Consider the following 22,812-nt stretch of genomic DNA (forward strand, 5'->3'; position numbering starts at 1 on the left):
TCAGCGACGACCCGATCGATGTGCTTGCGCAGCACCTGCATCTCCAGCTGAAGTGCTTCCACCGCGGACGCAATCTGCGGCTTCCATGAGTCGAAGGTGTTCAACGCATCTTCAATTGACTTGAACTTCTCACCCAAGGTGGTCTCCACCCCGTCGATGTGCTTCTCGACGCCCTCAAATCGATCGCCCAAGCTTCTGAACTCGTCAAGGATGAGCTTGGTGGTGGTGGGGTCCATGGCACCGGAACGCTTCTGAAGCTGAGTGAAATGGTGGTGGTGGGGATTCTCCGGGTTGGTCGCAGAAGGGAAGGTCTCTAATACCAAATTGTTAGGGTAGCTATGGTGGGAGGTCATCAATTGAGAGGATCAACGTGGACGAGAAGGAAACTCGCGAGGAAGAAAGAGTTGGAGATGAGAGAGAACAACTGTATTCAGAGTGTTCATTAGAATGTTCATATTCGACTTGCTCTCTATCGCTCACGCTCTCCTATTTATCTTCTTCGATTACATGGCCTCAGCCCAATCTTTACTGAGCCCACTAATCTCCAATCACTCGTGGGTTGGGCTTTGCCTGGCACGTGGATCTCGTTGGCTCAGTAGTGATGTCCTCTCGTGCTGGTGCCGTTGTCTGACGAACGCTGACAAAGTGGCTTCGTTTAATTATTATTCGACCCATATTTCATCACATTTTCTACATTTTCAAGTGTTTATAAGAGTTTAGGCGCTCGTGAACACACGGAGGAGTTCCTTCATCGCCGGGTGTAGCTGGTAGGGGATTGATTCCGAGGGTTTCTTTTTCGCCGGTTTTAGAGAAGATTTCAGAGGAGGCAGTTTGACCTGATAGAGGATAGTCGGTGGGTCAGAATGGACTGAGGAAGCACAAATCAACTGGATTAAGTGATGGGGCTGGCCGAGGGAAGGTGGGGGAGTGCCGAGCGGGGCAAGATGAGCATGGGAAGGTTGAAGACAGCTGTAACCCAACGGTTTACCAATGTCGCTGATTTTTTTTTTAATAAGAATGAGCGTTCGAAGAATAGCATTTGCCATATTTCATCAATAAGAGTAAGCAAAAGCGAATCTTTTCAGTGCCATTTCTTCCTCACCCGAGCTGACCACGGTACACAACACGCAGCCACGCGCGCACGCAGCGAGCGGCAACGACGAGCGCCACGCACAGCCACGAGAGCCGCGGGACGGGAGAGCCTCACAAGAATGCCATGATGGCCGCCGCTTCCGCTTCCTCCTTCCCGCCGCGCGGTCACGCGGCCCCGTTTGGCCGGAGGGCGCCGCCGTCGCCTTTCCCGCGGCGTGGCGCCGCGGCCCGACGCCCGCCCCCCGTCTCGACCCACAGCGGCGGCGGCGGCGAGGGAGACGCGGGGAGGATACTGGACCCACGCGCCACGCCCTTCCAGGTCCTCGGCCTCGACGGCTCGGCCTCCTACTCCGCCGCGCAGCTCAAGGCCGCCTTCCGCGCCCGGGTAGTGTACCTCTTCTTCAGCTTTCCCTGTCGCTGTCTCAGCAGTGGCAAACGAACATTCTCTTGGGTGCTTGCAATGTTGCACAACTTTAGCTCTCGAGGCTTGCAAGAAATTACAGGATTGAATTGATTGTTAGGGGCCGTTTGGCACGGATCCGGATCCTAGATTTCTTGAGCTGGATTTTTTAGAACCGTGGGTGGATTTAGAGTATTTAGTTGAGTTATCTCGTTTTTATTTTGGATAAAAATAAGGAGCCTGCTATTTTTCAATCGAATGAAAAATCGATTCGTTTCGGTCGACGCCCGTCAGCCGCACGATCTCGATCCGACGGCGCGCGTGCTTCTTCTTCCTCCTAACGCCCGTGTGCTCTCTCTTACGTTTTCTCTCTCGCGCGTGCTCGCCCCCGACTACCCCGCCTGCTCGCGTCCTCAGCACTGTCCCTGCCGCCGGGTCCGCCTCCGCTGTCCCCGCCGCACTAACCCGTCGGCTAAGACGCCCCTGCCCCGACCTGGCCCACCGGTTGTCTTCTCGCCGCCCGCGGCCAGCATCTCCCGCCACCTCGCTGCCCCACCGTCTCGCCGACCTCCACCGCCTAGCTGGCCTACCTCCTCCAAACCCATTTCTAAGCCTGCCGGTCATGAATTCTCGCCGGAAACCCTTCCTCTCTTAACCCCGACAGCCCTAACTCCGGTGGGAGCACATCGACTGAAATCGCCCGTGTTTTCAATCGTATGTGCTGTAGTAAATACGAAAAAAATAAATGTTTAAATTACTTTATTTTATTAAACAAATTCTAGATCGAGTATGATATCGGATCTATAACTATGCCAAACGGGGCCTTAGTATATATCTAAAGAACTTGCCTACCTCCATGACCTCCTTGAGTTACGACTTTGGAATTTGGAACCACCGTTTTTGAGAACAAAGCAGCTTCTCCAACTTCCTCTACTTCCTCTGCATTGTGAAATCTTTCCTTACTATTTTTTGGAAGAAGCATTTCCGTAAAAAATAAATTTTAAACTGTGAGTGTGTGAGAATGGTGTTTGCTTTTTTTAGATGATGGAATAAAATCCCGGTTTCAGCCCTGTCGGACATCAAACCATTAATTATTACAAATTTGCATAAGGCTGATAGCATCACACAACCGTGATGTAAACAAATGCAACATAACATGGTAAAATAAATGCTGACATAGTTCGGATGAGTAAATTATTACCATATCCTATTACTAAAACTCCATCCATGTTATGCGAAGATCTGCATAACTGTCACCTCTAACTAATGGCAAGCATGATGCATCATGTCCTTGTCCTCCTCACTTCGCTGTATAAGTGCCTAAAAGCGGAGCCAATATGTTCCTATGTATAAAACCTGCATGTAAGATTTCATTGGTGTTTTATCGAAAACCATGTCTTTTCTACTTAGCCATAAAGTAACTGCCCTCACTAACAATCGCGATTTAAGTTTAGAAATCACCCCTGTAGGCCATCTTCTGAACAATTCGTTTATGCTACTAGGTGGCTCTAAATTAAAAGTAATGTGGACTACTCTCCAAATAAACTTAGCAAAGTGACATTCAAAGAAAAGATGTTGAATGGTTTCATCGTTGCTACAAAAACAACATGTTGTACTTCCATTCCAATTCCTTCTTACTAAGTTGTCTTTAGTTGGTATGACCCCTCTCTTTAAGTACCACATAATTTTTTTAAATTTTAGTTTAATTTAAGAATGGCGTTTGCTAAGCCAAAGCTTCGTACTATTTTCTAGTCTAACCAGACTACCACAACATTACATTACGAGCTTCTGCTACAGGCAAAGGAATTCCATCCTGATGTTTGCAAGGACCCAGAAAACGCAGATTTAATAATGAGACGAGTGATCAAGGCCTATCAGGTAATTCCGTGTACTAGATGCCTGTGTTTTGTACAAGCACTTATGGATGCTATCATAATAGCTGCAATTGAACATCGTCAAACAATTACAATTAGCAGTGCAAGTGTGGCCTCAAGGGTTTTAGAATTATGAAGGCACTTTTGAGACAAAGCCACACATAACATTTTCATACATCCAATGTAAGTCCATAGAAATATCTGTAGCTTAAAGTTTAGAAATCAGGCTCGATGCAACCCAAAAAAGTTGGTTACCTTTTACCGGGAGGGGGGGGGGGTGTATTTCCTTTAATTTTTTCACGTTCTTTTTACATATCACTGTTAGTTACACTGATTTGTTTCACATACAGATGTTATCTGGTAACCAAGAAATGATGGTTGAAAGGTAGAGAATACTTCCATCAGCTTGTATTGTGGAAATATCATGCGATGCTGATTGGATTAGCCTTTTGTGTACGACTTTTTGGTGGCTAACTAGATAATAGTGGGACTTCTTTCATATGAAATTTCAGTGTAGACAATAGACTAGGTTATAACACCATTTTTGTTATGGCAATCTTGAATATGTTCTGATCGTAGTGAATGAAAGAGCTGTGATGGTTCCTGTCTTTATAATAACTACCTGCACAATGAAATTCTGAAACATGTGTGGTTCAAACAATAGTTGGTCAAAGAGAGTAGTATAATGCTACATTTGCAATGGGGTTGCCTTAGGATAATCTATGAGAAAAGGTATAAGTACTACTCGATTTAGGGGTTTTGCAGATGTTGCATAGTGAAAGGTTGATTATGTAAATCATATACATCCCCATTAATATTTCCTTGATAAGAAGAGGTCAAGATAAACCTACATATTATGTTATGTACATTTGTTGGTATGTGCTAAAAATTTGTCGTTCAGTTTGTTCCACTCTCTGCATGGTTAATTATATGTGGGTTAAGGGATTTTAATGACGTTAAAGTAAGCTGACTGGTAAATCCACTCGGTAATCTGGCAATTGTTTAATGGACTTAGTTACCAACACATCTCTTAATCCATATTTCAAAGTCCAAACTGGACGAGCATGTTGTGTTCTTTGTCCACTTTTCAATTTTTATGACACTGTAATTTCTACAATTGTGAATGCTTTTTGCGAGGCTTGATGGGTGAATCTAAAAATACTATAGAGCCATTGTTTCGGTACAGTCTAATGAAAATCAAACTCATGTGTTTATATTACAATATTGTGCAGGAACAACGTTGACCCATTTGATGAACCTGAGTGTGAAGCCCGTGACGTATTTGTCAATGAACTTTTATGCATTGGCACTGGTATTTGTTGGCTTGTTGCACTTGTATTGCTTCACTGGTGGTTTTCGTATTCTGCTCCAGTGTTACTGTTAACCATAGTTTATGTTATGGATGGTTTGGTGCCAAACTTCTAATTAGATAGTAGTGTTAGAATTGGAACCAAGAGACTAACGTTTTCTGCAGCACATCATTTCTCTGATATTCCTAACTATAAGAGATTAATTAGCATTTTGTGCTAATTGATTTGCTAGCACAAGGTATCATTTTCATTTGAACAATGCACACATTATGTAGCATTGCGTTCCTTAGGTCACTTTCCTAGTTTTTACAGAGGTATAACATACACAAGGGATGCATGTAGCTGTTCAATATAAATCATGTGGACATGTTTTGGCGACTTTATCTGACAAATTACGATTATTGATATATACTGCAGGATGCCCATATTCTTGTGTTAAAAGGGCACCACATGTATTTTCATTTTCAGATGATATTGGTACAGCTCGTGCAATATCTCAAGGTAGGTCAACCATACCCACTAGGATTAATTGGGTACAAACCCACATAGTATATTGACCAACTGGTTTGCAAACTTTTTTTAAGCAGAATATGAGTATATCCACACCTTTATCTTTTCTTTGAAATCAATGCACCGTCTATTTGCAGGTAATGGTGAAGATGACCTTGTTCAACTCGCCGTTGGGCAGTGTCCAAGAAAATGTATATACTATGTGACGCCTTGCCAGCGTGCTATTTTGGAGGATGTTCTTGCTAGGTAAATATCCTCTGTCAAGAGCGATTCTATTTGTCAGTTAGCTTGAGGGTAAAGAGCTGAGTTAGCTGATTTTACAGTTCATGTCACACTAAACTGGAATCAGTGAAACAGATCACATTCAATTCACACTTAAAATCTTGCATTTCAGCATAACATAATTCTGACCAGTAATAGAAACGGAGCATAGTAGAGCTAGGTCCATTAATATTAGGAACTTGTTGAGTCCAACTGGTTGATGAGTGGAGAGGATTGATTAGCACACTGAGGTTGAAGGAGTTCAGGTCCTGTATTCTGTTTGGGTACAACCAGAAAGTCGAAAATATGAGGGCTATATACGATACATTTGATATTACTAGCAAATACTTTTCCCACCAATAAAAACATGGATTGTATTATCCATGTATAAATAGCTTTCTGCTTTAGCGTCAGTTATCCTGATCTCTTTGTTTCTGTATCCCTCTCGCCATGTGGATATTGTGCCGACAGCATGTTGATGACGCCCTACGACCTCTCTGGAGCAGCAGTTCTGGATTCACTCATCTCGAAAGCAATGTTTGAGAATAACAGGTACAAGAAGCCGAAAAGAGAAGCAAAAGCATCTTCTGATTATGTTGATTGGATGTGATCTAATCTTGAAGCTGTGAAGCACCAATTGGCAGTCTCCACCAGGTAGTTCAGTAGGTTTTTGCTGGTTTTTCAAGGGTCCTTGGGATAGCATGATGCACAGATGTATTGTAGTGTACATGCATACATATTCCTGTTTCCTATGAAAAAATACATACTCGCGTAGCCTGTAGGCCGTACTCTGTGGCGCTGAGCAGTGAGCACTAGATGCTTGCACCGAGTTACCCCTGAAGGTGGGCAAAATGTAATCGAATCTGTTAACAAACTGTTTTGTTTGCCGCACTTCTGATCAACCTAATTTCCATTTTCATATAAAGAAGCCAAGCAAGGCATGCACAATATCTGAATCTGGGTGTAATATAATCTGTATTCTGGATCTATATTCCAGTCTAAATTTTTCTTTCCGCGAGAAGTTTAGCCTCGGCATAAAGAAGAGAGAACCCCAGAGTTCCATGCCAATTTTAGAAAACGATGTACAGTAGTTCTTATTGAAATGAAATAAAATCATATCGTGACCGGACCAAAGAACATAGATCAAGCTAGCAAACCCAAAGTCCCAAATCCCTTTTTATGGCCAACTGAAAAAGAAGCGTATCTGCTCCAAGGGATGCTCTTAACATCATGATTATTAGAGCTAAATAATAGATTCTTATAGCTTCACGAGCTCATTCTTGCCTTTGATTTGATCATTTCTGAGATGTTTGGTTCCCCAAGTCCACCACCTTCACATCAACCAGATTAAAACATTGTATACTTGCTAAGTGTGTTACTCCCATTGACCATGCTCAACTATTGTTTGCCACTGGCGTCATGTTTTACAATTTGCTGTACTGATTATTTTTGAAGTGAGCATGGTCTTTCCAAATGTTGCATCAGGTTTCACAATATTTTGTATTAACTATTCTTAAATTGTTGAAAGCATACAAAGGCAAAAAGTTTCAAACTCAGCCTGAAACCCAAGAAAAAGTTTGATAACCAATAAAGACTTGTTTGGACATGTAGTTTCCAAAAGCAATAGTACTGAGCAACTACAGTTTTAAAATCAGAGCCACGCAATACTATATTTTAGAAAAAAGAGGTCCTAAGTTGAGTTTTCAAAACTCTAAAAAGACCACAAATTTTTCAACATTATGGTTTTCAAAACTACAATATTTGTTAAAACACCTCTGAACTTTTCAAAACCAAAGTATTTTGTAAAATCGTAGTACTTTTGTGCTAAAACTTCAAAAATACTTTGCATTCAGACATGGACTAAAAGTTTTAAATCCATTCATGGGCCGCGCTCTTTTGTGCCATGCGCCCGTCCCTCAAGGCCTTCCCCGCAAACATCCGCTTCTCTAGCTAAACCCACGCAATCCTCTGAAAAAGGGAAAAATAGCCAAAACCCTCGCGCGGCCTCCTCCTAATTCGGCCGCCGCCACCACCAACGTGCTCTCCCGACGCCGCCACCAACGCTCGCTCACCGTCCCCAGCCCCGCCTCGCCTCAGCTCCCTCGCCCCCTCCCCCGCTGCCACCTCCACCGCCTTCGCCTCCGCCTCCGCCGAAAAGTAAGAAGCAGGGCGACGTCTCCTCCCCGGAGTCGTTTGTACCGCAAGAACCGGTCAGGCTGCGGTGTGGGCGCTGCCGTCTCCCTCCCCGGCCCGCCGGCCGCGCTCCACTCCGCGGTGCACCCATCCCACCTCCGCTGCTCTTCCGCCCGTGACCTGTCCTCCATTTATTCCGGCCGTCGCGGCGTTCCAGCAGCAGTCACCTCGCTGCTTGTTCTGCCCATCGACTACCAAATCCGGTGCCTCCTTTTCCCACCGGCCTCCTGCACGTCCGGTCGCCGTTGCATCCATCCATGGCGGAGTCGAACCCCAAATCAAAGTCCACCAAGAAAACGAGGAAGCCCTCCACCCTAGGGGAGGATGGGAAGGACATGGACGCCCTCAAGTCCGACGTCGCCTCATTTGCTTCCTCCCTCGGCCTCCTCCCCGGCGCTGGCAACTCCTCCGGCTTCGACGACTCCGACTTCCGCAAGGCCGGCCCCATCAAATCCCCAAAACTCCCGAAACAGCCCCATCAAACCTCCGAAGTCCCCCAAAGCACCGCAAACCCCAATAACCCTAGACCTACCAAGAAGCCACACCCTCTCGAACTCCATGGTTCCCATACTGGTACCAATCCTGGTGCCACCACGAATTACCCATTGATGAAGGCCGCGGCGCTTTCAGGACAGTGGTACACAGATGCTGATGAGCTTGAGGCGAGGGTCCTGGGTGGCTCTAAGCAGATCCCTCCAGCTGTGGGGCTTCAGGAGATGCAGCAGATAGTGGAGAGGAAACGGGAGTTAGCAGAGAGGCTCATGGCGCAGTACGCGAGGGAATATGACACGGTGAGGCGAGGGAGGGGTGACCTGAAGCTTCTGGAGATATCAGCGAAGTCTGGTACATCATCTGACAAGGTGTCAGCGTTCACATGCCTTGTCGAGGACAATCCAATTGCAAACATGAGGGCGCTTGACTCTCTCCTTGGTGAGTTGCACTATTGAAATGCTTTTTGTTCAAAGTGATTAGGCAGTAAAAACATACGTGCGAACATACTGTTGATGACAATTAGTGGTAATTGCCAATTATCCAGCCTCGTTGCACATTGAACGCATTGTTGGGAAATATGGCCTTGCAGATTAGGAAGATATCAAACTAGATTTTCTGAAAGGTTTTGAATTAGATTTGCTAAGCAATTTTTGCCTTGTTTGGAACCATAGTACTTGGTTACTTCAGAATAGCTTGGCTTTCACACCATGATTGTTTTGGAGATCTCATTTCGCATTTTTGTGCTTCGTTTTCTCATAAATGTGCTAAGAAATTCTTTCTTGGGAAAAAATCACAACAGGTATGGTTACCTCGAAAGTTGGTAAGAGGTATGCGTTCACAGGCTTTGATGCATTGAAGGAGTTGTTCCTCACGAGGTTAGCAGCTTCTGGTGTCTTGTATGATTCTGTTACGTTGTTGCTATTCCACATAATTTCAGTTTTCCCATACAGCATATTAAACAAATTTTGATGATGTTTGTTAGTATTATTTTATAGCTTCTTTTTGTTATTGCTGTTTTGTGGAAATCGCCATTGAATCAGATGCATCCTTGTGGGTGCCATGTGAGCAATCTGCATTTGTTGTTCTTATATTAGTGTGAAAGATCCCTGTTTTAGTGGTGCAAACTATGTACTCCAATTCAATACCATTCTTATTTGTGGGATTTTTGGTTGATTGCTTGCTATATCATTTGAAGTTCTACAATCTTGTTCCTTATCCTTTTTCTGCTATGGATTGCTAGTCTTGTGCAAATTAGGGCATGAAAGGCGCTACCTATTCCTAACAGCATGCAGAATGTTCACATTAGAATGTTTTATAGCCTTTTGACTTTGCGACATAGTAATTTGCTTGTACCTGACATCTTAGTTAGACCAGGCCACATCCCCCTGTTTTGGCAGGAGCCTTCCTTTCTCTCATTCGTTTATATGGTATCATTAGACATATATTTTACTCAAAAGTCTATATTGTAGCAAAATAGAAAGATTGAATTGCCACCATGAGCAGCTGTCTGATGCTGTGGTAGTTATTTGTATATGGCAAGCTGCGAACATTCGACCCTTTTACCTTCAATTGTATGTTTGGTCTGCTACATTATGCTTCTAATTTTGGTGCGTGTACCAAGGTACAAGTGATGTGGATAATTTTGAGAGAACGATGCGTTTTAGTATGTCTATAAGAACAATCTGAAGTAGTAATGCCTTTTTGCAGAATGGTTTTGCAACAAGAGAGTCTAATTTGGATGTAAAAGCTGCAACTGGATTCATTTATTTTTGTACTGAGTCTCTTTATTTGTAAGATTCATTTGTCTGTTTATTTCGTACATTTGTCAGTAATGCTTATAGTGTTGTTAGTATAATTAATTCAAACAAGTGTGTGAACCAGCAACATATATACTGGAAACTACACTTCCAACTTTTGTTAGTACTTACTAATATGCACTACAAATTACTAAAATAATCTGGTATCATCTTTCCACTTTATTTCAATTGGATTGGGTTATAGACAGAGAAGTGAGGGAAGGTGCTGATGGGTTATAAGGATGAGCCTGGATATAGAAAATTAAGGGAAAAAAAGATGTGGACGACTTGTGGGTAATGCAATGCAGGTAGCAATGCAGTAAAGGTACTTTGAAAAAACCGGAATTCCTATCAATAAGAGTGGACTGAGTGACGGTGACTGCTGTCTTATGAATGATTGTTTTAGAACATTAACCTGACTATTTAATTATGACTGTCAGGTTTTTTTTGTTCTTAATATATTAATTTTTTTTCTTGACATATTGGTTATTGGTTCTATTTGCTCGATAGGTTACTGCCTGATCGTAAGCTGAAAAGTCTTATTCAACGCCCATTAGACAATTTACCTGAAACAAAAGATGGCTACTCACTTTTGCTCTTCTGGCATTGGGAGGACTGCTTAAAACAGAGGTATGTCAATTATACCCTTTAGAATTATTCATCATTGAAATGCTGTGGTAGTCTGAACTCTTGAAGAAAGACATCTTTAGTTTAGTAATCCTCACTGGCTTAAAAAACAAGATAGCAACATAATATTACACAATTATGAAATGATGATATGAGACCTTTTGGCCCTTTCTATATATGCTGTCTTAGTTCCTCTGCCAGCATTAAATATGTCCCCATTAATGTTGTATTGGCCAGTTTTTTAAATATCAAGATACTCGTTGATGTTTCTTACTCAACAAACTATTCAACTGGATTGATTATTAACATATGCTGGGACCAATGAAAAAATGTGTATACAATTAGGCATGCGTCTACCTAAATTTTCCATGTTGTATTGTGATAATGCTCTGTTTCAACTTTAATGTTTCAATTAATACTATTGCAGGTACGAAAAATTTGTTATGTCGCTGGAGGATGCAGTAAAAGATATGCTGCCAAATCTTAAGGACAAAGCAATGAAGGTTAGTGCAAATTGCAGTCTTTGTGAAAACCACTTTACTGTTGTTATCTGGCTTAGGGTAACGATATTCAGCTTTCTGAATAAAAAGTTGATTGGGCAACTTGTAGTGGGACCTGATCATTTTCCATACATCAGTCGACATTCCTGGAAGGATTGAACATAAGATAGTATTTACGAAAAAATAGAAATACAATAGCAAAAATTCCATTAGATGTGCTGATTTGATACTTTGTTATTGGCTAGATTCGAATCGGAGCGAAGAGTTTATGAGTGAGGTATTGGTGGTTCGGGCATGGCCCGGATGTTGCTGTGGTGTGGCTTGAGGGGTGTTGTTGTTGGTGGTGGTGGATGTGCGCTGGGAAAAGGCTGAGTGAGCGAGGGAGGGAGGGAGATGGGCTTTTAGCCCTGTGCGCCACCTCCTGGCTCATGTCCCCACAGAAACAGTCATGGTTTGAATTGATTAATTCAGCCCCAAAACAAAAGTTTGAAGTCAGTTTACCAATAAAACATGTAGCATGATACATTCCTGGTGGTGCCATTTCCTGCAGGGAACTGGTTTCAGCGTACTTTGTGGGAAATATAAATACCAGCTAGCTTAATTAAATATGACAGTTTGAATTGAAATTCCTGTCTGCAATCGTTGGGAACCATCTGGAGTTTGCTGGAACCGGTTTGGAATATGACGGTAACTATTTTGAGTTTATATAGAATTTGGTGGTTTAAAACCTGCTCTTGTGTGGAACTTGTTGCTTTCAAATTTTGACCGAGTTGTGAGAATTTCATCACATCTGGGTGTGTGAACTTATATTCTGTTTTGGGCTACAACTAGCATCACCAGAATGTTTTTTTCTTGTTTTGTTATTATTTTGCTTCATGGGTTTTGTAATAATGAATATGGTTAGAGCATGTCTTTTTTTTTTCTTTTATTGCAGACGGTTTTCATTCTTTTAAAGAGTAAATCTGAGCAGGAACGACGGTTGCTTACAGCTCTTGTTAACAAAGTAAGTAGTCTTTTTTCTACAATAAGGAAGTAATATTAGCTCTATCATACTTTAATATGTGGAAAGCCTGCATGATACATTGAAGATAAAATACATTAGACTATGTCCGGCCAGTATGAGTGACTACATAATCTTTGTTGTCCTCATGCAACTTTATCACTTGCAGCTTGGAGATCCTGAAAGGAGGGCAGCATCAAGTGCTGCATATCTGTTAACCTGTCTCCTGGCTGCTCATCCAAATATGAAGGTATATGCATTTTTCCAAGAAAAAAAACTTTTGTTAATGTCATAAATTGGCTCTTTTGACCAAGATAGTTAATTATGCAATATTTTGCTTGCAAGCACTTCACACAAAGTTCAGATTTTCTTTGTCTCATTGAACTGTTTTATTTGCAGATGGTTGTGATAGATGAGGTGGATTCTTTTCTCTTCAGACCGCATGTTGGACTTAGGGCCAAATACCAAGCTGTATGTTATAGTTGATAGAACTTTTTTATGCTAATACTGTTTCAGAATGTTAGAAGCAAAGCACGCTGGTTCTCATATTGACAATATTTGGTCTAAGCCGTACTGTTTTATGAATACTGGAGTATGCTGAGTTATCTATCCAAACTACCGTGTAGTTATTTAAAATATGGTTTTATACTTTTATATCATGGTCCTTTAATTGTTGTTTCTGTTGTACAGGTCAATTTTTTGAGCCAGATTCTCCTTACATATAAAGGAGATGGACCTAAAATTGCAAAACGATTGGTGGATGTCTACATTGCGCTTTTCAAGGTTTCGATGCATTTCAGTTGTATAGTCATGGCTATGCTTTCAATACAAATAATTTGTTAGCATTTGTCCTGTCATATTTGAGTTTTATTGTCTTTTCACTATAGATAAACAATTTTAATAGAAAAAATCGGTTATAAGACCGAGTACCGTATACTCTCTACAAGGTGAGGTGAATGAGCGAGTACCTATTACTGAATTTTAGAACCATGCTTTTCATTTCTAGCCTACTCTAACTTGCTTGGGACTAAAGTTCTAAAGGATGGCGATCAGCCCTTGTGCTGTTGTATGGCACATAATATTGGCCTACTAAAAGATGACCCAAATGTTGTGGTGGATCTGTGATTCTGTGGTCATGCAAGAAAGAATCGAATTCGAGATGGCGATATACATGACCGGGTAGGGGTAGCACGGATTGAAGAAAAGCTTGTCCAATGGCTTTGGATGGTTTGGACATATCCAACTGAGGCCTCCTAAGGCACCGATGTATATTGGAATTCTAAGGTTGATATGGGAGGAAGCAAAGAGACTTGAAGGAATACCCAAGGAATCGTCAATGGGTAGGAGCGCGTGGACATTAGCGATCGACGCGCCATAACCAGGACATAGAAATCAAATTTGTTTTTACTACTACTACCTGTACTGTATTACTTTTCTATTCACTTTTTTTTTAACTTCGTGTGACTCTTGTTGGGTTTCTAGCGTACCCCAACCTGCTTTGGACAAAAGGCTTTGTTGTTGGTGTCATTTATTGCCTTTCCATCACATGGGCATCTCTGGTGGTACATGTCATGTGCACATGGTGGGTTTGATTTTATGGGTTAATTCTGGGTAACTGGAGGCTGAGGAGCTTGATCCCCCCTGCGTTTGGGAGGTTCTTTCTACACTTGTATTGGATTTATCTCCAAACCGGTTGTGCTGGTGCTTGCCGTAGGCGCTTGGCATATTCAAGCCATGGTTTGATGTGTTCCTGTAGCGTATAATTATTGCCGTGTTTCCTGATAGGCATCGTTATGAATAGTAAGAGTTCTTTCTACACTTGTAGATGCGTTAGATATGTAGTAGTGAATTTCCTCCCATGCTTTTGTTGCATAACCTGGGCCCTCCGGCCGAGATGAGATTCCTTTTGTTGGAAAGAGGGGAGATAGTTTTTCAGAAATTGTAATTAATTGGCGTTTAGCCTTCTCATTGTCTTGTTTTAGTTTTATTGTCTTTTCACCACATCTACGTGTTGTACCAATTTACCAATCACTATTGTGCAGACTGCTGAAGAATGTGACACCAACATGTACTATTTTTTTGTTGGGATTTAATCTCTGGAATTCACAATATATTTAATATCTTTTGCCATTTGGCTTGTCTCATTTTGTTAATCTTTTTACTTGTATAACGTTAACTGTCAAGGGTGACTTACAACACAATTTTTCTTGTTCTGTTGCACTGTCATATTAGGTACTCATGTCATGCCCTTGTGATACGAAAGGAGATACATACAGTAAACATGGCAAGAAGAATGGAGAAAATGGAAAAACAAAGGGGAAAAAGAACAAGGTCAATGACTCTAATCCTCATGGAAACCATGAAGTGGATCCCACAGCTGGATCAGATTTGGAGATGGACTCTAGAATTCTCTCTGCACTATTAACTGTATGTGTTACACTCTGCAGATCACTGTATTTGTTTCCTGTTATGTGTCATGAGCTAACAATATGTTCGTACGCATGTCTTTGCTTGTTTGTGCTCAATCCGGTGCATGGGTATTGTTTCTAGTTTTTTTATTAATCGTTTCATCATATGCAGGGTGTAAATAGAGCATTACCATATGTTGCAAGCTCAGAAGTTGATGATGTTGTGGAAGTTCAAACACCAATTCTTTTTAGATTGGTGAGCTATTTTGCCAATGAGAAGTACCTTGATAAGTTTGTATTTTTAGGACAAAACTTTTCGTAACTATGATTCTGGTTTCATGTAGGTGCACTCTGAGAATTTCAATGTTGGTGTTCAGGCATTGATGCTTTTGTACCAAATATCTACAAAAAATCAGATAGCAAGTGATCGTTTCTATCGTGCATTATATGCAAAACTTTTGAGTCCTGCAGCTGTTACTTCATCAAAGGTTTTGATTCCTGGGTCCTTTTTCCTACTCACTTTACTTATTTGTGTTCTGAAGTGTTCTTGATATACTCTACTATGCATTTCAAGTAATATTATGATTTGGTTATCCCATTAAGCCCTTCCATCATTACAGCTTTGAGCTCTGATTCCTTACATTGTTAGGCACCTTTTCATTATATTCTATCTGATGCGTTATGTCTTATATATTTCAGCCAGAGTTATTTCTTGGTCTGTTGGTGAAAGCAATGAAGAATGATGCAATGTTGAAAAGAGTAGCTGCATTTTCGAAGCGGCTTCTGCAGGTCTGTCCATATAGATATTCTATTTAAGTTTGTAATTACTGATATACCACTGCAAAAAGCTATATGCTATTATAATGAGACATGAAAGGAGAAATCAAATATTATTTATGCCACTGCAAGTTATTGTACCTGTTTACAAAATATGAAAAATTGCGTATGTACCACATGCTGCCACAGTTGTATGTTCTGCTGTGGCATATGAGTAAATGCATGGCATAAAAACGTTTTCAATATTTTGCAATGGCATGCTGGCAAATTTTTGCATCACAGTAGCATGATATTTTCTTTCTATTTTTTTTGTTACCGTGCTCTTATCCTAGTTTTAGTGCTTATTGTTTACATGGCAGGCTATTGTTTCACATACTAAAAATGCTATGATATGTAGAAAATTTGTGTTGTCGCATCTGCGAATGCCATAGCATGTAGCAGAAATGGTGGCTGCTATGTCTCTTGTGCTAGATCGGATGGACCCAAAATAGGTTATAGTCTTCTAGATGCAAGTACAGGATGGCAAAGAGTCATTATATGATATAAATTGGTGGAAGATTATAACCTTCTTTTGCTGAGAAGTGAGATGGAACACCAAACATTATATCGCTACTGCTTTCTAAAAGGCGCTAGGTGCTAGATGGGCAGTTGGGTGACATCTAGACCCTAATCGCTGATTAGACAGGATTATGCGCTAGGTGGGAGGGAGGTGCCTAGTGCCTACGTGGGGTTGGCACCTGCTTTTCAATACAGCGGATCATGTTTTTTTCATAAAAGAATAATATTAATGTGGTACTCCTAGTATGTGTATGCCCATGATTTATGTTTCATTTTGTGCTGTCCATGTGATAATTATATTATCAACTGACACTCCTACCTGATAATTTAGTTTTGTTTTACTTGATTCATGGTTTTATGAAATTTTAGACACAATATGACAATTGATATTTTAAAATAAATGTAGGGGTGACAATGGTGTTTCTTTTTGACTTTTTGTATTTTTTGCAATATTATAAGTGGTGAGTGGGGAAGAGGAAAAATGCAGAAGTTGAGAAACCTTTTGTAGCTTAAGTTGTTTGTACCATAGCCATCCCTAACAATTACTTATGGTAGCTTCTGTGATACATACTCAGCAACAGTTTTTCTCAGTGTCACTGGAACAGCAGAATAATAACCGAAAATTGAATATTATAGTTTTACCATTGCTATTTATGTTTATAGAACTAAAAAATTTACCACTGTAATCTGTGTAATGTTTCTGAGCAGGTTGCTCTTCAACGGCCTCCACAATATGCCTGTGGATGTCTTTTCATTCTGTCGGAGGTCCTTAAGGCAAAGTCACTGTTATGGTACGTGATTAATTGTCCTAATCACCAATTTTTTATTAATACGAGTAGTAATTTATGTTCCCGAAAGAATCACAAAGATAGAAAGGAGTTGTTGTGAGGAGTGCCCTGCTCTGGATGCCGTCGCAGATAACATCTATCTGCGGATGCTGTTTGAAACGTCCACTTGTGGTCCACGCCAACACAATGATCCATTGGGTCGCACTCATACCGCATGATCTGTTCAACAGTAAGGAAGATAAAGCAGCAAAGATTAAACAATTCCGTCAGTTTCTTCCTGCCGCTGAGGCTTGCCATCTGCTCGTTCTAGAGAAAGTCCCAAAAATTGAAATTGAAAGGAGACAAAACAAGAGAGAGCAAGCTTCAACGTGGGGTAGTCTTAATTGAGATGCAGATTAGTTGCCCGATATTGAGTCTGGGGATGAGTTGCCGATGATCAGTCAATTATAGCAAATATGAGCTCAGTGTTTAGCCTGACTTGTTGTCTTAGCAGTCCTATCAATGCTGATCCTATTGTCTCACAGGCAGCTAAAAGTTCCTTTTCGAGCTCGTCCCTTGTAACAGATTGGTCATTTAGCATTTCAGCCACCTAAGAATCAATCTCACAGTTCACAGGTCTTGATAACATACTGCAGTCGAAGATCCTGATACTTAGTGCACATAGGCTGATCAGCAGTCACATGGTCCAAAATATTAACATGCTGAAAACGTACAGATTAGTGAAGTAGGGAGGATGATCAGCACTGTCACACCATGTGCTTGAGTACCACCAAAGATAGTACTCGTGGAGAGTGACACAAGGTAGGCGGAGGTTGATGGTGGCCGACCAGCGAGTTGCTCCACGCCCTCTATGCAGGCGAAGGGCAACCAGCTGATGTGTTGTTCCATGCAGAGGCCCCTGACGACCAACTAGTGAGTCCTGTTATGCAGCAGAAGGCTCAATCAATGAGTTACGAACGGTGGTGGCAGTCGACCAGTGAATTTCTCCGGTGGCCAGCTGGCGAGCGTAGGGTGGCAGCTGCAGTGGCTGCCTAGCAGTAAAATAGGCCAAAGATTGAAGAGGCTCTCGTGTTTTGTGATCCAGTTCCAAACCAGCAAGGTTGCTTTGTTGGTGAGACCAAACTATGTGGGAACCACATGGGAACACCATCGATAACAGCTTCAAGATCTGGACGTTTTCTTGCAAATGCATCCATTGGTGGACCATGGACACCGTCCAGGACAGCGTCTTTGCTCGTTTTAGAATTTGTAGCCCGCTTTTTCTTAACTTTCCCACTACGGTAATGTTAATCATTATAATAAAAAATAAAAAATGTGTTCTTTATTTATTGATGATATTATTTCCATCCAAACCTTCAGGGCAATTGTGCTCCAGAATGAATCTGTTGATGATGGTGTTGAGCATTTTGAAGACATTGTAGAGAGTACCGAGGACCCCTCTACTGGCTCAGCAATTCTAGATAAATATAATGACAAATTAGCTCCTCAGGAGAAATACAACTCTGATGCTGCTGATGGTTCCGATACTACAAAGCATGAAAAACTGGTGGAAGGTGACAAGAAGGATAAAAATAATGCATCAACTGAAGGGTCAATGTTATATGATCCGCGACAAAGAGAACCTTCTTACTGGTATTGTCTCCTTAATCGCATTTATCTATTCTTTGAATTATTTCTTTCTTGTTAATACATATTGTAGTTTGCTATACTAACATAATAGGCGGTGCATAGCTGCAAACTTGCGATTTAGTCTGTTCAACCAATTCGTGAAGGGCTATACAGATTTTTTTTTTTGACAGGGAAAACAATAGGGGAAGCCCCTACTGCAGAACATATATTGAAAAGGAAACAAACTGCTATACAGATTACAGAATACTGCATTTGTTTCGCTTTACCTGTCAAATATACAGTATTAGAGTGTATTGAATAGAATAATGAACATTTAACTTTGACACTCCTGTTGTCCAATAAGCTTTAATTTGATATAATATTCAGTTTTAGTTAAACAGAGGTCCATCACATTACTTGTAGTAATATTCAGTTTTAGTTAAACAGTGGTCCACCAGGAGGATAGCCGGGCGGCGTCGGCTGCTAGAGGAGGGATTAGACCATAGATTGGGGAGATAATATATTGGGGGAGACTAGAGAAAGGGACTGAGAACTAGATCTATTCTTCTTACTTGATTACAATGATGCGCGACTGCCCTTTATATAGAGAGCGGATATTACAATCCTAAATCAACTCAAAATCCTAACTTACCAAACTTATCTACTATTGAATTGAAAACTAAATCAAACTTATCTCCTAACAAAATCAAATCCGACTCCTACCAAACTTATCTACTAATTAAATGGCAAGCCTGGATCTCCTGCCACAACATCTACTAAACAGTATTTCCAGCACATAACATAATTTGATATAATATTCATTTTAGTTAAACAGAGGTCCACCACATTACTTGTATCTAGTGTGAAGAATTGACACCAGTCTAGTTTAGCTTTGCCCCATTATGGTGTTGGGTAAATGTATTGCTTCTTCACTGGTATGCACGCTGGTTAACTCTTTCCCGCGATATAAGGTTGAAAAGTTAAGCAATTGGTGTCTTATGGGTGTACCTTGTCCCATGGGTGGTATATAGTAACCACTTTCGTCTAGAAGGCAGTACCCGTGACTGTGATAATTGTGTGCTCAGTTAGTGGATGAAAGCAGATGGTCACTGATCAGTTACTTCTAGTAAGTAGTAACTGGTAGAACTGGGCTACATTATTTTGTCTTAATCCTATAGTTTCAGCAAACATTTGGCTATGATGCCATTCCAATGATATTGTAAGGTCTATTGCATTGAGGCCTTTCCAGATACCTGTGGCACTATTGCATTGAGGCCTTTCCAGATGCCAAAAGACAAATTAGGAGGCACAATAGTGTTAAACATTTTCCTAACTGAAAGCAGAATAAGGCAAATTGAACTAGCAAATTATTCTTATTGTAATTCTGTTATGGCTGGGATTGGTTTGCTCGACGGGAGGACGAGCCTTGCTGCCTCGTCTCCCCGAAGCTGCTGTGGATGACATAACAGAGATAGATAGATGAAAGGATGCTAACTTCTTGCTTGCCTTTATTCCTTGATGCTGCCTCTCCTTATATAGAGATGGCCGGCTCCTCTTAATAAACTAACAAACCAATTGTTATCTAATGACTAAACTTGATCCAAAAGCAAATGGCAAGCAACTAACTAGGCGTCCTACTCGGTCAATTCCTTGCTGGGCTTCTTGTGGCACTGGGCATATGTTCGGTCCCACATAACAAATTCATACTCAAATTTCTTATGCATCTCCACGGTATGTTCCTGATTTCTAGTTTTCCTTGAGTTCTTCATCTGGAAGTCCAAAGTATTTATGAAATTGTCCTGGAGTTTATGTGAATCTCATAATCAGGACAGATAATATTATATTTCTTGAAAGTTCCGAAAGAAAAATATGTGGACTTAATATAGATGTTAGTGTAATAGCTTTCAGAAGACTATAATTAAGTTATGAAACCGTAGAATTATGAAAAAAATGATGAAATTAAAAAACTGTGATATACAATGAAATTATAAATCTTGAAGTTACGAAAATAGAATTTTTATTGACCACGTTAGGCATGATAATCACATAAATTTTGGAAAATGCAACAAATTCTTGTTTGGAAATGTTATTGTGTTAAGCTTCGAAACTTGAGGATTGCATCAGTATTGCATCTGGTAAAACTTAGCTCTGCCTAGTTAGTGTTCATATTGTGATGAGAAATCTATGAAATGCAGTAATACTACTATGTCATTTAAATGTGTAGTGAATAATCGTTTATATATCAGGAAATGCTACGGTAATGTCTTTTCGATCCTTATTTCAAATTCTTAATATAATCCATTTCATCTTGGAATCCTCAATCCTACTACAAGTCCACAATCCAATTTCAAACGAAATATAGAAAACAATAGGTACTTGCTATAAAAATTTGCCTCCTAGTGGCCTGACTTTGACCATACTCCTAATGATCTATATATGCAGTTCTTCATTTTTGTAGTATTCTCTCCTTTTTCCCCTTCACTTTTGTTACCAATTCAAAGGGTGTGCTGATCAGATGTGCCTTCTGCCTTGTCAGCTCTGCGGACCGTGTCTGTTGGTGGGAGCTAACATTGTTGGCCTCACATGTGCACCCGTCAGTATCTACTATGGCCAGGACCTTGCTATCTGGCAACAATATTGTTTATAGTGGTGACCCATTGACAGACCTATCACTTCCTGCCTTCCTTGACAAATTCATGGAGAAGAAACCAAAAGGGAACCGCATTGCTGAAGGAAAATGGCATGGTGGATCACAAATAGCACCAGCTAAAAAGGTTTGCCTTTTTTACGTGCGTTTTTTTTGGTTGACTCTGAACTGTTTGTCCTGTGCTATTTCTTCTCTTTTGAAACTTTGTCTGGATTTGTTGATGTCTTTTCTGCTATTTAATTGCCTGATCTTGTCCAAACAAAAAAAAAAAAAATCAAGCTGGTGCAGTCATGTTTCCACAATAGGACAATGCATTAGTATGTTTGCTTCTCTAATCAGATGTGAGGCATGTGTTAGATACACTGCCTTTTCTAGTTAAATGCTGATCTCCAAGTGTCGAATTCATGACTTCTCGACCCATTGTATTTCTGTTCTGCATAATTACTGGCTTCTGTCTTGGTGCCTGACAACACATCCAAACCCTATGCTCAACTATGATGTATTAAACTTGTTGGTTCTTCCTCCATAATTTGCTTTTGTTTCCATTGTCGCACATCGGCTGAGCTGATCTAGGTGTCTGTCTGCAGATTGACCTGAATCCCCATCTCATTGGAGAAGAGCTTCTAGAACTTGCAGAAAATGAAGTGGCACCTGAAGATGTTGTTTTCCATCGTTTCTATATGAACAAGACTGGCCCTATAAAACCAAAGGCAAAGAGGAAGGCCTCAGTTCTTGATGAGGATACTGGAGAGCTCCTAGCTGATGATGTTGATGATGCTAGCGATGAGAGTGATGATGAGATGCAGGATCTGGGAGATGGATTGTCAGAAGACAGAGAATATGACTACGAAAGCCTGGATGCCGATGCGTTTGAAGAGGATGAGGATTTGCTTAGAGATGACAGCGATGCTGAGGTGGATGACATTTCAGATGATAGCGCATCCAGGGATGGAGAAATGGAAAATGATGATGGCGATGATGCCATTCTTGAGAGTGCAGTTGATTCAGACGGCAACTTTAGTGATGAAGAGATGGTTGATGTTGGTAACGGTGGTCGTGGTGGGTCCGTTGCAGAGAAAAAGGCAGCACCGCAGAAACGGAAACATGGTGCAAAAAATGGTGCATCTCCATTTGCAAGACTGGAAGACTATGAACATCTCATGGTTCGGGACTCTGCTAAGCCGACGTCTAAGCCAAAGCACAAGGTAACTAGGACAGTGGGTGGCGAGAAGAAACCAAAGTCCAGGTCGCAAAAGAAACGGTTGAAGACATCAGGATGAGAAACAATTTTTTTTAACGTTTAACTTGAAAATTGTTCATCACCAAACACTGTTCATTAAGATAACACTAAATTGAGCCGAAAGTGTTACGAGAGGATGGGCCTGTTCATAGTCAGAACTTGTTACCATTTGTCACGCTTAAGGCTAGTCAGGTTTGTTCAGTTTAGCCACTTTGGTTCATAGCTACAATTGTGATAATATTCTCTTCATGCTGTTATGTTTCATAACTACAGTGACTTAAAAAAGTGTGGTAAGATTTTTTTAGTTTTGTCAAAGTGTGTGTTGAATATTTTGATCGACTAACTTTAGATGTGTGGTAAAAAATTGTGGCAAATAGTGGTAGGGTTAGTACATGAATCAATCAGGCTTACATGTTTATGCACATTCCTTATTCTCTTGAATGTACTGCGTATACGTCCATCCCAATTCTTGAAGTGTTCCTGCGAATTCAACTTATCACCCTTGTGGGAGATCAGGGGCTAGAGATCTGATGATGCTTCCCTGTTTCGGTTTGTCGTAGTGTTTCTTTTCGTAACTACATAGTATCTTTTTTTCTTTCCTTTTGTGTGGGTGTGTGATTTCTTTTGCTCTAGATGTGTTGTATCATAGCCGTGTTGATTGAGTGGGTTCTCGTGGTAATCATGAAATGTCAATTTCCGGTTTCGTAAAAAGTCTGGTATCCCAAGTGGCA

The 22,812-nt window shown here is 40.9% G+C and overlaps 2 protein-coding genes across 2 annotated transcripts; both read left to right on the forward strand.

The window, feature by feature from the left end:
* Positions 1 to 1,080: 1,080 nt before the first annotated feature.
* On the forward strand, positions 1,081 to 6,397 carry LOC133884594 (uncharacterized). The gene is made up of 7 exons (XM_062324059.1): positions 1,081 to 1,477; positions 3,290 to 3,370; positions 3,717 to 3,751; positions 4,599 to 4,678; positions 5,094 to 5,177; positions 5,324 to 5,432; positions 5,919 to 6,397. The coding sequence occupies exons 1-7, from the start codon at positions 1,217 to 1,219 to the stop codon at positions 6,055 to 6,057; spliced, it is 789 nt and encodes a 262-aa protein (XP_062180043.1). The 5' UTR covers positions 1,081 to 1,216; the 3' UTR covers positions 6,058 to 6,397.
* A 977-nt stretch (positions 6,398 to 7,374) lies between these two features.
* On the forward strand, positions 7,375 to 22,385 carry LOC133883930 (protein SLOW WALKER 2). Its single transcript, XM_062323336.1, has 16 exons — positions 7,375 to 8,570; positions 8,932 to 9,007; positions 10,439 to 10,558; positions 10,983 to 11,058; positions 11,990 to 12,058; positions 12,225 to 12,305; positions 12,455 to 12,526; positions 12,746 to 12,838; positions 14,288 to 14,482; positions 14,636 to 14,719; positions 14,808 to 14,951; positions 15,163 to 15,252; positions 16,507 to 16,589; positions 17,946 to 18,218; positions 20,731 to 20,968; positions 21,429 to 22,385. Exons 1-16 carry the CDS (start codon positions 7,898 to 7,900, stop codon positions 22,119 to 22,121), a joined length of 3,060 nt encoding a protein of 1,019 aa, XP_062179320.1. The 5' UTR covers positions 7,375 to 7,897; the 3' UTR covers positions 22,122 to 22,385.
* The last annotated feature ends 427 nt before the right edge of the window (positions 22,386 to 22,812 follow it).

The sequence above is a fragment of the Phragmites australis genome, chromosome 11 (genome assembly GCF_958298935.1).
Source record: "Phragmites australis chromosome 11, lpPhrAust1.1, whole genome shotgun sequence".
NCBI lineage: Eukaryota > Viridiplantae > Streptophyta > Magnoliopsida > Poales > Poaceae > Phragmites > Phragmites australis.

What these genes read in the sequence shown, in the direction of transcription:
- LOC133884594 (XM_062324059.1), top strand. Translation starts at nt 1,217, where the DNA reads ATGATGGCCGCCGCTTCCGCTTCCTCCTTCCCGCCGCGCGGTCACGCG. An exon ending in ACTTTTATGCATTGGCACTG is followed by an intron (nt 4,679 to 5,093) that starts GTATTTGTTGGC and finishes TATATACTGCAG; the next exon opens with GATGCCCATATTCTTGTGTT. An exon ending in AGCTCGTGCAATATCTCAAG is followed by an intron (nt 5,178 to 5,323) that starts GTAGGTCAACCA and finishes GTCTATTTGCAG; the next exon opens with GTAATGGTGAAGATGACCTT.
- LOC133883930 (XM_062323336.1), top strand. Translation starts at nt 7,898, where the DNA reads ATGGCGGAGTCGAACCCCAAATCAAAGTCCACCAAGAAAACGAGGAAG. An exon ending in TTAAGGACAAAGCAATGAAG is followed by an intron (nt 11,059 to 11,989) that starts GTTAGTGCAAAT and finishes CTTTTATTGCAG; the next exon opens with ACGGTTTTCATTCTTTTAAA. An exon ending in CAGCTGTTACTTCATCAAAG is followed by an intron (nt 14,952 to 15,162) that starts GTTTTGATTCCT and finishes TATATATTTCAG; the next exon opens with CCAGAGTTATTTCTTGGTCT.